The 17,146-nt window shown below is 34.0% G+C and overlaps 1 protein-coding gene across 2 annotated transcripts; it reads right to left on the minus strand.

Annotated features, from left to right (window-relative positions):
* Nucleotides 1-5,729: 5,729 nt before the first annotated feature.
* Nucleotides 5,730-12,527, minus strand: SLITRK6 (SLIT and NTRK like family member 6). Of its 2 annotated transcripts, XM_032982496.2 has the most exons (3): nt 11,994-12,512; nt 9,147-9,323; nt 5,730-8,666 (listed from the first exon to the last, which is right to left on the minus strand). In XM_032982496.2, exon 3 carries the CDS (start codon nt 8,649-8,651, stop codon nt 6,132-6,134), a length of 2,520 nt encoding a protein of 839 aa, XP_032838387.2. In that variant the 5' UTR covers nt 8,652-8,666; nt 9,147-9,323; nt 11,994-12,512; the 3' UTR covers nt 5,730-6,131. The 2 variants fall into 2 exon arrangements, with proteins under 2 accessions (XP_032838387.2, XP_009975033.3); XM_009976731.3 differs by lacking the exon at nt 9,147-9,323 and having other exon boundaries at nt 11,994-12,527.
* Nucleotides 12,528-17,146: the final 4,619 nt, after the last annotated feature.

Here is a 17,146-nt window from a genome sequence, read left to right on the forward strand (position 1 = left end):
TTGCACAGCACACTACACAGTTTCAGCAGGGAAAGACAGAAGCAGTATCAGATTATATTTGACAGTAATATTTTTTTTTATATGTCTTAGCATGGAACCATTTAATATGTATTTCACCCAAATATCTGTCATTATGGAAGTGTTGTGTTGGCTTTGAATTTAAAAAAATGCAAAAATGCTGATATGACTCAATTTAAAACTAAAAATAATACTAACTTTTATGAGTTAACAATTTTTATACTTTAAAGTGCAAGTTTATGATAATATCCCATAGGTTTTCTGCAAAATTAAAAAGTTTTATACTTCCTTATCTTTGAACAATTAATTATCTACTCCTCTGTAATTTATTTGGTAATTGATTACAACTGGAATAATCTAAAAAATTCTTAGCTTGTTAAAACAATTTATCTTAAAATTATATAATATGGATGAATTGATCTACAAAGGCAAACAGCTGAAATTACAATAAATAACATTTCTCCTTGAACTATGAAACCAAGTTTTTTCTTCTTTTCTGTATTCCATCGTCCCATTGCATGAACTAAAAGTAATAGTAGGAATAGAAGTAGTCCTTCCAGTAGTAATAGGAGAAATATACTGTGAATATTTTGAAGTTAACGTCCTAAAACACAAAACTTTGGAAAATGTTTTATGAAATGTGCTGTGCACATGTACTTGCACTCCATCTTGGTGAAGCTGAATAAATAAAAAAAATGTTCTTCATCACATCTTGCTTTCATAGAGCTGAACAGCATCTGTCACTTTGTGTTCTTCCTCAAGGTTAGCTGCTTTCCATTAGACTGTGGCTCTTAAGAATTTGTTCTGTTGTGTCAAAAAAGCCAAAGCTGACTGTTAGGAGATGTGCAGGAAAGAAAATAGCATGCTATCTCTTTTCAGTATGGTGATTAACTTCCCCATATTGATTCCAGATACAGTTCACTTCGGTTTCAAGGAACAAAAGAATTTGATATCAACTCCTCAAATAAGATCAAGAATATCATAAACTTCAGAAAATCAAAAAGGACTTGTAATCCAAGCTCAGTAATAGATCCATCTTTGCTGTCTTAAATCCAACAGATTGCACCAGACATCACATCCTAGAGGAACTGACTGTTGAAGGCAATGCACACACTACAAAACCTCTCTAGGGAGTAGGTTTCAATTACCATAGTAGATTGTAGTGACAGAGGGCTGTCTATGGCTAAGCAGAAAATTCAGTAATGTAAATTAAGTTATTCTGTGTTGGTGAGCATAAGAGGAGAGAAAGGTGCCACAGTCTTAAGAAAGTTTCTCAGATTATCTTTTGAATTAAGACAAGCGCTCAATTGTTTTGTTTTGTTTTGTTTTGTTTTGTTTTGTTTTGTTTTGTTTTGTTTTGTTTTGTTTTGTTTTGTTTTTCCCTCATGATGATTTCTGTGCATCTATGTGAAACTTTCAGATTGTATTGGTGTGGCTAATAAACTATATTGCTGTAGACAATGGTATCCTCAGAACGATAATCCAGAATCCCTTCTGATGATGACTTTGAGATTCAGACTCCATTTTTCCCTTGCTACTATTACTTTTTCCTGTGAAATAATATTTTATTTGTAGTAAATACTTTTTTTTTTTTTTTTTTTTTTTTTATGAACACACCAGAAGTTGATCTTTATAAGGTGGTTTGCCATCCCAATCAAACTTATCTTTTCAGTTTAGCATTCTATACAATTAGTAATCTATATGTAGGTAAGTGGAACATTGTAAACATCCTCTAGTTGGAGTGATACTGGGGACTACTTTGTCATGCAAAGAGGGGCCAAAACCTGATCCCTAGATTCCAATCAGATTAACAATGGCTGCAGATGAAGTTTTGGATTCAAATCTGGTAGATTTGACATGTCACTGACAAAAAGTATGAATATGTTTTCAGTCTAGAATTTAGTTACAGAAATGTTGATCTGTCATTTTAATGAAGAACAATGTGTGAACATATTGAACCATTTCTGAATAGGCAAAGACCCTAATTTATGTGTAAATTTACATGTTTTGTTGGAAAGGGTTTCGTGGGTGGGGGGTTGTGTTGTTTTGTTTTGTTTTGTTTTGTTTTTTCTGTTAGAAGCTTGGAGAGACATAACTGCAGGTAATATATTCAAGTATCGTAGTAAAAGTTGTGTGAAAAATACCCGCAGCAGGAAGAAAAAGAAAGAGAAGTACATTTGACTTTTATGAGGTAGAAAAGATAAAAAGAGTTTAAAATAACAAAGTGCAATAAATTGGTTTAATATCTGTTTATTTAGGGAACGGTTCTGTAGTGTTATTTAATATATATTCTTCACTCAAATGTAAGGTGAAAAATGGTAGTGTTAGTTACCTTGAGGTACCCTAACAACAGTAACATAGCTGCCATGTACACCAGTATGCTTGATGAAGCACTGTTCTCTCAGCTAATTAAACAATTGTTATGACAGGAGAAAAATGGATCCACTTTGTTGCAGACTGTCAAACATGTTTTGCCTTCCAACCTGCATTTTTCTAGCTAAGTGAAATGCATCAAACCACTTAACTGAGCCTGTCACTGAGTAAAAAAAAGAAAAAAAGAGAATGATTTTTCTTTTTTTAAATAATTCCGAATAACCCTCCTAACTTTCCACAATCACCAATAAAATTAAGGACACATTTCTAATTAATACAATGAAAATGTTCCAAGGAACTTTTAGAAAAAAGATCCTGCATCCTTCTTTTTTTGTACGTGATAGTTTCCTTACATCATGATTTAATTTTTATCAGCAGAAGAACAATCATATAAGGCTAAATTCTTATCCCTTCTTGTTATGGCAATATAAAGTTTCATCACAGCTGGAAAATCACTGCCTGAGAATGTTAAGAGGTACAATTATAGGCAGACCCTTCTCTCCTCACCATACAAACCTCCACTGCAAGGCAATCCAGCAGGGACAGATGATAGGAAAGTGGATGATGTGATTCATTCTAGTGATTCCTGGATATTGCAAAACCACTTGCAGTGTTACCGACTGCCACAGAGCACAGTTGCCCTTATATAATGAATGATGTGAATCTCCCTGCTGAGGGAAAGCTAAAGGCTGAAGCTCTTTAATTCTGGTGAGTGATGCTCCGATACAACTGTATAACTGAGTTGCTTTGACATGAAGTTAGCTCACTGTTCTTTCTGATGCTTTGAGACTGCAACAAAGAATGTTTTGCCACACAGTTGTCCTCAACATTCTGCCAAGTAACTGTTAGCAGCTAAGCAAAGTGACATCTGTGCATGTGGCAATTGTCTTTAGTCTGGAGCTGTTTCTCTTAAATCTAAGCCTGAGGGCTTGAATCATGAATTCCCTCCATCTTGCCAATTAGACGGTATTATCTTTACAACTATTTTTTACTGATGGAAATAACCAATTAAATGAAAGACACTAAAATACTAAACTCTGTTATCAAGTACCATGTACATTTTTGTTCTGGATTTTTTTTTTCTACACTAATTTGAGATCTCTGATAATTCAGAAAATAACAGTATTATCAGGTCTGATTCAATATTCAGAGCTTTCTGGTGTCAATTCCATTGGCTGAATTAATTTTTTCACTGGGTCTTAATTGTTTCAAATAATAAAGTTACTTAGATTTTTTTTGTGTGTGTGTGAAACTAAATTGTTTAAATATAGACATCTAAAGTCATTTTGATGTTCTAAGCCACCCCCCCTGGGCTACAGCTGTTCCTCCAGATCAGGGCATGGGTTTCCATAGGTTCTTTGGCATGTCCATGAGGCCCATTCACATGTCTTGAATGTGCTGGGACAGGTAATATAACACTAGACACCTAAGCTAATGTAAAGTTAATGTAGCTGCATTTTCCCTTTAGTCTCACCCGTACCTGCACAAGTATTACTTAACATTACTTTTACTTGTCCAGAATAAAGATAGCAATGAAACAAATATGTTGCAACCAATTTTACTCTTCCTAATCCTCCTACATACACTGGTTTTCTGGACTAAATTATTCTCAGCCAGAGAAAGAGAAAATAATACTTATTCTCTAATAACTGACATTTTGATTTTTGGAAGCCAACAACTTTGACTTCCATAAAAAATTAATGACACCTCAAAAATGTTAATAAAGAATTTGATTTGTTAACAGAGATAACGTGGTCAGATCCTTAAATTACAGAAATCAGTATAACATCACCAAAGTCATTATCTTTATGCATATTTGAAAGTACTGAGAATCTGACTTTTGTATGTAGGATAGAAAAAATCTTTCAGAAACTTATGTACAAAGAATATGAAGAACTCACAATTGTATATACAAATATGTAAGACATCAACAGTAAGCTGAACTAAATAATATATCTTTTTACTTAGAGTTTATCAAGACTTCAACATTAAGTTTAACATACATATGTAGACATGTAGTAATTAAGATGATCTTTCACTCTAAAAATAGAAATTAGGCAACCAAAAGTTCACGCATAGTCAGTTTACAAAAGATTTGCTTAGAGAAAGATAAATGCAGGTCAGAATTTGTGTTTTGGCACCATGTTAGTCATGCACAGAAATTGAATGGCCTTACTGCACTCTGGACAAGATGCTTCTGTCCACATGACAAGAGTGAGAAGCATTGTGTTTAATTCCCAAACAGTTCTAAAGTTGTATATGCAGAAGTTGCTTTCTTTAAAAAGGGACCTTTAGGAAAAAGACATTTTAAAAACTTTTTATTTCTTTTTCATTGATAGAGAGCAGTTTCTTGAAAGGCAGCCAGGAATAAGCTTTTTCTTTTCTTGTGAGTTGAAAAAGAAAAATACAAAATTATACAGAATAAATAGTAAATATAAATCTAGCTAGAATTCATTGCAAAAATAAACGCAGTGTTCTACTTTTTTTTACCTATTTTCCCCACAACACTTTATTTTCTTATAATTTCAGAAAATATATTTTTTTGTACAAACAGCTGAATACTATTATTCTTTCTCATGTGTGTGTGTTGTTGCAGTTATTCTGTCTGGGAGCATTTTTTGGGTAGGGTGGGAAAGGACATGTATTTGTACTTGGAAGTTCCTAGCCATAGCAAAATCATTTCCTCCAAGAATATTTAAAGCCAGCACAGAATTTAATTTTATATATATATATATATATAAAAAATCAAACTTATTAAACACAGTAATATATTTACAGTTGATTCTCAGTAGCTTTTCAAATTGCCCAGGATTATGAGTTGAAATACCAGTGATGCACAATATTTTATAGCAGCAACTTAAGAAAAGATTGTCCAAACTTAGGTAAAGCTATCAGATAGGGAAAGTGGCAAAAGGCTTGCTTTTATCTTCATTGAAGATGTTGGGTAAACATCATTATATATTTTTCCTTCCACATACTGTTACAGAATGCACATGATGAAGTTCTATGTAAAATACTTAAATATTTGCAGGCTCTGGGTGCATACACAAAAATATTTTCTTTTTGTGTCTTTTTGTTGTTGTGTTTCTTTTTTTAACTGACATTTACTATGACAATATTTCAACTCCTTTCATATTTGTTATAACGTTATGTTAGGTGTAGTTGTAGACAATGGTCATGTGGTCATGTATGCAGTGCATGTACTAACCTAACCAATACACTCCAACCTTATAACTACACACACAGGTGGTTGTTTGTTTGTGGTTTTTTTTTTTTTTTTAATTTATTTTTTTTGTTGTTTTTTTTCTTTTTTTTTTTTTGTTTGTTTGTTTTTTTGTTTTTTTTTTTTTGTTTGTTTGTTTGTTTCTTTGTTTTTTTAAGAATCTAATTAAACTGAGGTTAAAAAGAAAGAGCAAAGGGTAACAAATATTTTTCCACATGTTGGGTACAGAGTGGAGAGTGCCATGCACACCTTTTTAAAATGTTGAGGAATATTGAAATAAGCAATCTTCCTCTCACAGTTCAATCACACAAAGTTCATGTTTATCTTGGGGTGAGACATATTGCCTGCACATAACCCGATGGCTTCCCACAGTGATCCCTGAGTTTTTTTTTGCTAGGATTACTGCTGTGCTTAAGTTCTGACTGTTGACATGTTATTATAAGGCACTTTTATTTGCAGTGGTTGCAACTTAAAATAGAATTGCAGAAATTCGGCCCCAACCCAACATATTGCCACTTCACGTTTGCTGCTCCAGGACTTCCAGGTAGTCAGGCTCAGCATGTAAATTAGCTTTGAGTTCAAAATACTCATTTTTAGTTTGTTCTAGAAACACCTTTCTTGGCCTGGAGTACATGAGTGTCTCCATTAGCTTCATCTCCTCATGTGTTCCCGGATAATGAACTTCCATATCAGGCTGGAGCTGGACAATGTTTTTCCTTAGGTACTCCGTGATCCCTAGTTGCTGCAGTTCTCTCTCTTTTTCGAGAATGTTTCTATATAAGTAGCTCGCATCCTGAAAAGACAGAAATTCAGCAGGTTGATCTGTAGCCTTATATTTGACATTTGAACCTGTAAGAGGTGAACTGTTCTCTCTTTCCAGAAGACTTCGGCGGAGATGTTTGGAATCATCAGCTTCCTTCTCACTTCCCTCCTCCTGTTGCTCAGTATGCTTGGGGCTGAAGGATGGGCTGCGGTAGACCTGAACCATGGGAGTAACCATACATTGCTCATAGAGACTTGCAGCTGGGCGCTCTGTTGTCTGGTGTGTTGTTTTATGCCCATACATGCTGTACTGAAGGTGAACTGGGCTACTATCCCTCATTTGTTCATCTGCTTGTTTCTTTTTATCCCTTCGTCGCCGATGCAGAACAAGAACAACTATTCCTGCTGCACAAAATACAAGAGTTATAAACACAATTAGAAGTCCTAATATAAGAACAGAAAGTGGGACAGCATCTGTAAGGGACCGCAGGATGGTGTCTGCAGTGTTGGTAGTAGTAGAAGTTGTCACAACTACAAAACCAGCATGAGTTGGTAGGGCAGGGCTATTTATTAAACCTGGACACAAGACTTCACTGTTCAGGGATTTCAGTTCTTTTTTTGCTAGATGTCCTGGAGATTTACAAAAAATATCACCCATCATTGTATTCTTACTCAGTTTTTGTATCCATTTTTGCAGCCCAACTGAATCACAGGTACAGTCCCAAGGGTTGTCTTCAAGTTCAATTTGTACTAGCATATCCAGTTCATCCAAGACATTGCTCACAGGCAAATGAGCAAATTGGTTTGTCTTCAGATTTAATCTGGCAAGCGGAACACCTGAAAAGATATGGGGTGGCAAAGTCTGCAGAAGGTTGTTATTTAAGTAGAGGACCTTAAGTTTTGGCATTGCATTAAATGTCCCTGGCAAAACTTCTTTGATGGCATTATATTCAAGGTACAAGTATTCAAGGTGCTGAAGGCCAAGGAAAATATTCTGACTTAGCTTTGTAAGATGATTGCCATTGAGATATAACTTCTGCAGTCTAGTCAGATTCATAAAGGATCCTTCCTCAAGGATTTCAATGCGATTGTTCCCCAGGTGAAGCATTTCCAGGCTGGCATAGTCCACAAGATCTGATTTCAGTAATGTCTGAATAATGTTCCCAGCTAGAATAAGCTTTTTAGGATTTGGAGGAGGAGGTCCTAAATCAGACAAGCTTTCAATATTTCGCTCCTGGCAGTGCATGAGAACTCCTGAGAGCATATGGCTGGTGCAGTGACAGGGGACAGGACAATAGATTCCTGAAAACTGAGTAGTAGGCTTTGAAGTATGAAGCATTAAACTTGGTTCTTTAGTAGGAGCATTCAGGATAGGAATCACCTTAGTTGATATGTAACTATCACTGATAGAGGTGGTTACAACCAAGGGCAATGACCCTGAAGGATCTTCAAGTTCATTGGCAGGATGGGTGGGACAAAGTGATTCTTTTTTCAACCGGCTTAGGATGCTGCCTTTAATAATTGGAGGACTATTGCATACAACATCACCTATTATTGACTGCGGAGGCATGTTTTCTAGCCATATCTTCAGCTGCAGCAAATCACAGTTACAGGCCCATTTATTGTCTTCCAACTGAAGGTCTAGTATTCTACCAATGTGTTCCAAAAAGCCAACATAAGGCAGTGTCTGTAACTGGTTTCCACGAAGATCTAAATGGGTCAATGGCACAAAACGAAATATGTTTGGAGGAAGATACTCAATGGCATTATCATTCAAAATAAGCACTTTAAGCCTGTTGAGCTTGCTAAAGGCACTTGGGTCAATCACTGTGATGAAATTGTTGTCTGCTTGAAGAAACTCCAAATTTTCCAATCCATTAAAGGTATCTTCTTTAAGTGTTTCTAAAGAATTGTGATTGATATGAAGTTGCTTAAGAAGGCTGAGACCATTGAAAGCCCCAGGCTCAATATCTGCAATATTATTAAAACCAAGATGTAGAGAGATAGCATTAACAAGGCCAGCAAAATCATCCATGTGTAACACAGTCAGGCCATTGTTTAATAGATTAAGATGGAAAGGCCGTGATGGTGGGACATTTATTTCTGATACCATCTTGATGCCTCTTTCTTCACAGTTTATAATCATAGTATCATCCTTTTCCTCACAGGAACACAAACTCTGACAAGATCCTCTGACTGAAGAAAAAGAAGGCTGGGACTGGAAAGGATCAGATGCAACCACAACTGAATACAGAATAAAAATCCAGAGCTTCATCTTGCCCAGCAGATTCTACAAAAAAAGAAAAAAAGAAAAAAAAAAAAAAAAAAGAAAGAAAAAAAAAAAAAAAAAGAAAGTAATTGAATCATGATTTCACAGAGTTGATTTCTTTTTTTTTTTTTCTTTCATTGGGGGGAGAGGACAATAATCATTGCTAGTACTTGTCATTAAGCTACCTCACTTTTCAAACAATATTATATCGTGCTAAAATATTTGAATGATTTTCTAAACAGAGAAAAATATATTTAATGTACTGAAACAATAAACACAGTCATAAGGGGAATGCTTCAATACTTTCACCAGTACTTCAGTACTTACACCAAAGTAGGACATAAAGAGGAGCATGTTGTCTTTATTTATACACCATATAGAATGTTTTGTCAATGACAGCAGTAATACATTACTGCCCTGAATCAACTTATATCAAGGTTAATGTAATGTTTTGGATCATTGTTTTGTGTCACCATATAGCACTGCAAATTGTGAGAGTACCTTGCTAAACTCAACTTAATGTCCAGATGCTGAAGAGAGGAAACAAGATTTGGTTTGGTTCAACAATGTGTTGTGAGCAAAAGCCCATTCAGTCAGGATACAGGGACTCTCTCCTTTGGTTCTGCATTATGTATGTAAATCAAAAGGTCTTTCCTCTGCAATCCTTGTACTCCCAAACTGAAAAGGAAGTAGACAAAATAATTCTTTTTCTTTACTTAAATTTTAATGCATATATTGTAGTGTGTGGATGTTTAGTGAAGATGAGAACACAACACATAGCAGTGTAATAAGTTTGTAAATAATACACACACAAAACGATGTGTACACAACTAAAATAAAAAAAAAAAAAAAAAAAGAAAGAATTGACGCAGTACATGTCAGAGGAAACAGGCAAGGGGTAAACTTTTTTTTGAGATTAATTATTAGACTCCTTCCAATTTTTATAGCCATTAATTACCACAAAAAAAATCGGAAATGTGCATGGAATTGTGTTTTATGAGTTAAAAATGATCACTAGCATCATCTTTATGTTATGTAACTTAAATTATCATCTGTAGCTGATCTTAAACTTTGCAATACCTGATAAATGCATCATTACAGTGTAACTATGGAATCACAAACAAAATTTACATGTTGAAATCCAGTATTTGTTATCATTGTTTTGAATTAATTTTTGCTACACTCCATTTGAAGATTCTCTGTTACTTTCTGTCAAGACTGTCTAATTAATATGAACAATGGTAATTCTTGATATATGAGATGGAATGAAATCACTGTTTATAATCTTTAATTAAATATTTCCACATTTTCTACAAAAAAAAAAAAAAAAAAAAAAAAAAAGTCTTCCAGAGGAATAAAATATTTAAAACACAAGAACCTTTTTGTGTGCTATTTATTCTAGGGCTGAACTAAACAGGTTTCTTAAGTAGTCCATCTAATAAAGGTCACTTGATCTTTCAAAGTAAGCTGTTGAAACAGAGTACAGAATAGCACTACACAACTAACCAGTTGAAGTGTTATTTTCTGAAAGATTAGAACATTTTAGAAGGATATATTCAATTACATGAATGAACATACTTATAGTGCGGCCATATGATTTGGTTTTTTATCAATACATATTTTAATTATCATGTACCTTTGTTATTAGCAACACCATTTCTCAAGGCTTCCCTTAAAAAAGATTGCAAAGATTTATACATATAGGCACTTAAGTGCTGTGGTAAGAGTATTACACACACACAAAAGCAACAACAGGAAATGTGTGCACAGTGAATGATGTTTTTCTCTATTAATAGTTCCTGATAAGTGGGATTATATGTATGAGTTTAGAAGTAGTAAGTGCAATGCACAGTGTGAGAAAAAGTGTCCCTAAAAATATGACCTTTTATCTTTGTTTCAGTAGAACAAATAATTCTGTTGTCTCATATAACACTCCTTTAACTCCAGCTGACTGTGTTTAATATATATGTTTTTAAGTTTATTTTCCCAAGAAGTATTGGATAAGACATAACATTTTAAGATGTTACTTTGAAGTACACAGAATAACTCTAGGTTCTTATTATGCTAGAGATTTATTCTTGTTTTACATGAATCAATATCCTTTCCAGGGACCAAAGGTAAAAAATGCAGTCTCTTAACACAGATGCTTGCTTCAAACCTACTGTATGACTAATTAGACTTTATTTCTGTACACTTTTTCTGTGTAGGAATTCCAGCTTCAATCTGCATTAAATTCCATGTGCACTTATAATGTCCCTGAGCAAAATTAAATGGAAAAAAAAAATAATCTGAAAAATATGTTGCATTCTAGTGCATATTGAGAAATTAGGTTATAAAAATGAAAGCCCTCCTCTCAGAGATGAAAGTAACATTTGTAACCAATTGGAAAACATTCCCATTTTAATCATCGTAATACTTCTGTAGGCAACACAGCCAGAACTCTCACACACATGCACACGGCAAAAAATAATAAAAGAGTTGTATTCTTTTTTCCCTTTTCCATTTTTTTTTTTTTGTTTGAATACTCAGAAATATGTAATGAAGCTCTCAGTAGGCTACTATTATAAAATAAAAACTGTTTTCTAGTAACAGATGATCAACACTTAACTGAAAGAATTCAGAATATAATAAAATTTAATTTAAAAGACTTGACAAAGCTGACCTTCCTCTGTTTCATGTGTTGAGGTTTTTCAGCACATTCTACATGGTAACTTCAGTTTGTTCATTTTATATACTTTCATGTAAGTCACTACTAACTGCATACTGTAACTAAGATTTTAGCAGTAGGAATTCTGAAATACTGAAAAATGTCACAATCCTTTCTACAAGGCAAAGTTGAATACTTTCAGAAGTAGTCATCTTATAGCAAAAGCATCACATGCTTAACAAACCATAATCATCTTTTTAAAACATTGAAATAGCTTGTTTCATTTTACTTTGGATTTTGTTTGTTTATTTTAATTCAGCAATTTAAAAAATGCACATTGAATAATTTCAAATCCTCAAACTAAGAACTGGTAATTTCTAAAAGTCTTTCAGTTTTTTTTATTAAATTCTGAGTGGAGTCACAGTCAGATGATGCATTTAAGACCAATCTTGCACTTCAGGAAATAAAAACACCCATTCCTCCCCCTCAAGGGATCCGAAATCAATGATTTCTTAATACACACATTCTACACAGTTGGCAGTTTGAATAAATGCACCTGGCAGACTATCTGAAATACATTATAAACTGTCATCATTTAACATAAAAGTTATACAAAGTCATGAAGGAAAAGAAATTCAACCAGTACTGACAAATGAATTTCTCATATGCTGAGCTAATTAACTATGTGGAATCTTTCTTACCTGTACAACTGTAACACTCCCCGAAATGCTCGGTAATGCAAAATTGGAGCAGCTGTTTCAATGAGATGTAATTTTTCCTTGTGAAAAATGCACACTTTCTTCTGAGTTTTTCTTTGCTGCAAGCTCTGCTAATACTACAGTTCCATAAAGTTAAAATCCTTGTTCAGAAGACAAAATACAAAGCGTTTAATCAAAAAAATCTTCCAGGCAGCGTGCACGTTAGACCATCATGTAAGCAGTTGTCCTTTTTCCTCAATTAAAATTCACAGCATACTTCACAGCTATGCTGACTTTTCTGTATATAGTTAACTGTTTGCAAGCATTTGGATGCAGTAAACAAACAAATGCTCAGCAGAGTTTAACTTAATCACTTGGTTTGTCAGATTTTTACATCCAAGCTGCTTCTGTGTTCTCTCTGCTCTTTCTAGTCTTTCTTGTTAGCTCAGTTTGTTATTAGTCAGATTGCCGGGGGCTGGGAGGTAGGCGTAAATAAAGAGACTTCTTGGCTTTTGACTCAGCCTTTAAGCCCTTCCCAGCCAAAGAGCTTTAGTCTGCCAATGTCATTTAATACAAGATACAGCTCCACCTTGAGACAGATCAGCTCCTCCTCCTGCAATTTCTCTCACCTCCTTTTTCCCTTATCTATGTGAACCTCGGAAAGTAAAATTCAGCTAAATATCTTCGAGATTGCTTAAGGTCTGTTAATAGCTGATTTTACAAAACAGTAATCATCCACTGCAGCTCTTGCAGTTTGTTCTCTTGGGCAGATCTTGCGTTTAGTTTATATCTGCAAATGCTTGCTTTAGAAACTGAAAGCATTCCAGTCCAAATACACTCCACAAAATAAACCACAAGGGAAACCTTGTTCTCTGGAAGATATGTCTATCACAATGGAGTGCAGGATTATTCAGATATATAAATGAGACCGTACAGCTCTCAATTCAGTCCACGCAATATAACTGGGGTAGAGATGAGTATGTACAGTTGTACATTATTTCTGAAAAAAAAAAAAAAAAAAACCAAACAAAAATGTAGAATATTAGTGTTTATACTTGCACAATGATTGCCATCAGTCCTTTTTTTTTAAATTGTCCATCTTGTTCTGTAGGAAGAAAACTGGGTTGATTGTAATTGTCTGTTTTGCAGATGTTAGCATAGTGTGTTGGTAGCTATCTCTGTGAGATTGTGTTGTATTTGCATGAAACATTGTTTTGATAAAAAATGGTCTCGTTGGGGGGGCATATTCTTAAAGGTATGTATCATGCTTAAGGTATTATTTTCTTTGTGCTCATAAACAAGTAATTAGCAGATACAGTCAGGTTACAAGAAAATGTTTATTCCATGCAAGGAAGATTTTCCTCATCCCTCCTGAACTGCATGGGATGATTTTAAATGCTGCAAATGCCACTTCCTTATTCACCCCACTGCCATGGAGCTGCAAAACCTTTTGTGAGCATTAATAAATCTAGTAATTCAGCGTATTTACCCCGTAGATCATACCATTTCTGTTTTGTTCTTACTGTGTTTTGGATTACTTATTTACAGACTGTTTACTACAGCCTCAATACCAATCAGATTCCAGTAACTTCTGTTGTGCTGATAGTGCTCTAAGTTGTCTCACTGGCTTCTGAAGGGGTGTTGTGACATATTGTTCCATGTGATGAAGGCTATCAAGATCTTGTCCTATATATATATACACACATATAAACATATATTTATATATATAGGCATATGTATATATGCCTTGGTTTATTAGGATGAATCCTTTACTACCTAATTTTCTGCAGATAAAATATGTAACAGCAAAATAATATAAAAATATCAAATCTTCCTAAGAAACTACATCAATTTGATTTCTATTAATTTCAACACATCACTTATTTGATTGCGTTTTGTTACTTTTAATGAACTTGCCACTCTATCTTGACTTGCAGACATATTACTGTTAAGGCTCAAAGATTCTCAGCTATCCATGTCTGGCCAAATAAATCATTATACTCTTTATTAATTTTGAATTTATTAATTGTAAGTCAGATTCTTTCTAATTTTTACTGAACATTGAACAAGTGCTCACATTTCACTTGTTGTTGATTGTATGAGATGAAGAATGTCTGTACATAGAGATACTCATGTCAGAAGTGGAAACATCATCATTTGCTTTTCAGTTAACATCCAGAAGAGTAAAACCTGATCACAAAAATATTTCCACAAATTACATATTAAAAATAGGAGAGCATTTCCTAAACATACACAGTTAAAAAAACGCTGAGAATGGTTATCAATAATATTTGTCATTCCACAAACTGTATATTTACCAGGTTTATAAAAATATGCCTAATGATTATTTTTCTACCACAATTTTATGACTCATTAAGCAGGATATTATAAAGAACGTGATTCTGAAATTGCATCTGCATGGACAGTGTTGAACAGACATGGAATTTCTATCCTGGACTTTAAACACTCACCTTTATCAATTGCTCTGACTATTAAAATTTGTGAAGTCAAATAAATAAAATTTAAAACTGTCAGGCTTTCTTACTTCCAAAAGACCTTAAGCTTTTATGTCATTCCTCTTTATTTCTTCACAAAGTACACCATCTCCATAGATCACAAAGGAGACCATACCCCTCTAACTATACATATATTGTGCAGACTTATCCCCCAGTTAGTAAGCTTTATTTCTTATCAGTATATACATGTAGAGATAGAATTTTTAATGTTATTAAGCATGTAGGCCTTGTATAAAATCTTTAAAAGAGGATTCTCTAATATTGTGTGCCAGATTTTATTAAATGCTCTGTTATATGGTAAACTGTGTAGGTTTATTTAACTGTATACATTGACACCTGAGCCAGACTTACATAATTCCTAATTTTGGCAAGACCAGAAAATGTTCAGGAAGGCTCTTCTGAAATCCATTGATTTTTTTTTCATAGCAATACATTCCTTCCATTCAGGAAAGTTCTGAAGACTACAGGGACAACTATAAGAATCAGTGGAAAGATTTCTCACATCCTTTCAGTTAGAATTTACTAATATCACTTCTAGATTACTTTGAAGAATGTTTTTCATATAAAGGAAATTAATTTCTGATGTGAAAATTAAACTTAACATTTACAGAATAGTCTTGAAAATGTGAATTTTCATGGTATGATACTTATTTGCAAATTCAGTGTTTAAAAATAACAAGAGAAATAAGGATTTGCTTTTGTTATTTCAGTGGAAGGCAAAGCTCCCCTCCCCTCTCATTTACAACTCATTGCTACTTCTCAGTATGCACATAAGGAGCCATTGAGTCCACACCAGATATATGAGCCAAATAATGTAACCTGCCCTGTATGCAAGAAGTTGCTAGTCCATATCAGCAACTGGTCACCTATACTTCTTACACCTCCTACTCTCTGGCTCTATATAAGTACTGGTCTGAGAGTTTAAGATACTATACTGAAAGGAAGTCTTCTTCTGGAACAACTAAGTAGCACCTGAATATTCATATCTGAGAGAGTAGGCTGAGGGACTCTGTTGAAACTTATAGTATACATGAAAATTCCATATGGAGACACAGCCACCAAGGCTGTCTTAATCAAGTAGGATCAGAGAATGTAGCACATGCACATACACACACACACAAAACAAACAAACAAAACCCCATAATACATAACTACAATTATGGAAGCTACCAATGCTTATTATAAAGCCAATGCAGAGGCTTTCTCTCCCATGACAAAGGAACTTAGGAAAATTTTGAACTATAAGTTTCATGACAGTCAAGTGAACAGGAAAGAAATAATATTAAGATCAGCATTAGGAAAGAGAAGGGTTTATTTTGTACACATCCTTTTAATTCATCTACAAAACACCTATTTCCCTCACAGAATTATTGTACCTTTTTTATGCATTGGGATAGGTCTTACTCAGAACATCTTCCTGCTCTGAACACACTGGATTTGTGTCTTTTTGCAGTCATGAACACAGTGCAATTATGTGAACAAAGGTCAGGATTCCCCTCTAAAAGTGATATGCAAGCCTAGTCACTATAAGTAAATATTTGGTTTAATTTTATATGACCTTTACTGAGAGGCAATTCTTTGAAAAATGTGCTGGAAAAAAAATTTCAATTTATAAGAAAACATTCTAAGAAAAATAAAATTTTAAGGAAATGTATCTAATGTAGCTTCTAAGTAACTACCTTATTTTAGACCTGATTATATATATATATATAATATACACATATATATACATATATAACATTATACGCACTGATAATTACTAACATGCATAAACCACATTCCCTGAAGTAAAGTAATTTGAAGAAAAGTATATTGAAGCTAGTGCTCTTTATATTTCATTTTCATGATGTCATTAAATTTCCTGTTAAACAACACATTTTATCCTACTACCCTTAGCACCGTGATTCCTTATAAAATGGTGATATCTTAGTAATTTAATAAAATATGATACTGTGACTGTAAACAGTATTTATTTTGGAAACAGATTAAACCAGTCTGATTTCTCTTGCATACTTCCTCTTTAGTAGTCCTGCTTTACAATATTTTTGAGCTCTTTTTACATGTGTAAACATCTCTTTCATTTGCACTATTTCCTTCTTGGGTATCTGTGACATAGATCTTGAATCTTCTCTGTGTCTTGTTTATTCATTGATAGAAAACTCCCAGTTCTGCACAACATAGGAAGAGTTTCATATCAAGGTTAAAATTTCATAACCTATTCTGAGATAATCCACCCTGTTCATAAATTTTGGTGTTGGAGTGAAAGATGTCCCTTGATCTGATTCAACCTCTTGTAACAGGTAGATCATCCTCTCCTCCCAAGCTTGGCAATATTTGAATGTCAATTCAAAAAAATGCCTAGAGGTGACTGGTATGTAAAGAACAAAAGTCACCTGAGTACTTGCAATCTTCAGTTATGATGAATCAGATGCATATCTTTTAAAATGTACTCTGCTTGCCAATGACCCAAGAACCAAGAAATAATAGTCATGGCTTGGCATTGTACAACATGTTAACAGCCTAAACACCATCTCTACTAGTCTACTTGTACTCCCTTTTCTTAGTAACTTTTGCAACCCCAGATGCATTATTGTCCATTGACCTTAAATTACTGTAGGTTTAGAGTGAAGTGATTCTTTC

This window comes from Tyto alba, unplaced genomic scaffold (assembly GCF_018691265.1).
Source record: "Tyto alba isolate M040663 unplaced genomic scaffold, T.alba_DEE_v4.0 Super-Scaffold_45, whole genome shotgun sequence".
Taxonomy (NCBI): Eukaryota; Metazoa; Chordata; class Aves; order Strigiformes; family Tytonidae; genus Tyto; species Tyto alba.

Coding starts and splice junctions, on each gene's coding strand:
- SLITRK6 (XM_009976731.3), bottom strand. CDS start 8,651: ATGAAGCTCTGGATTTTTATTCTGTATTCAGTTGTGGTTGCATCTGAT.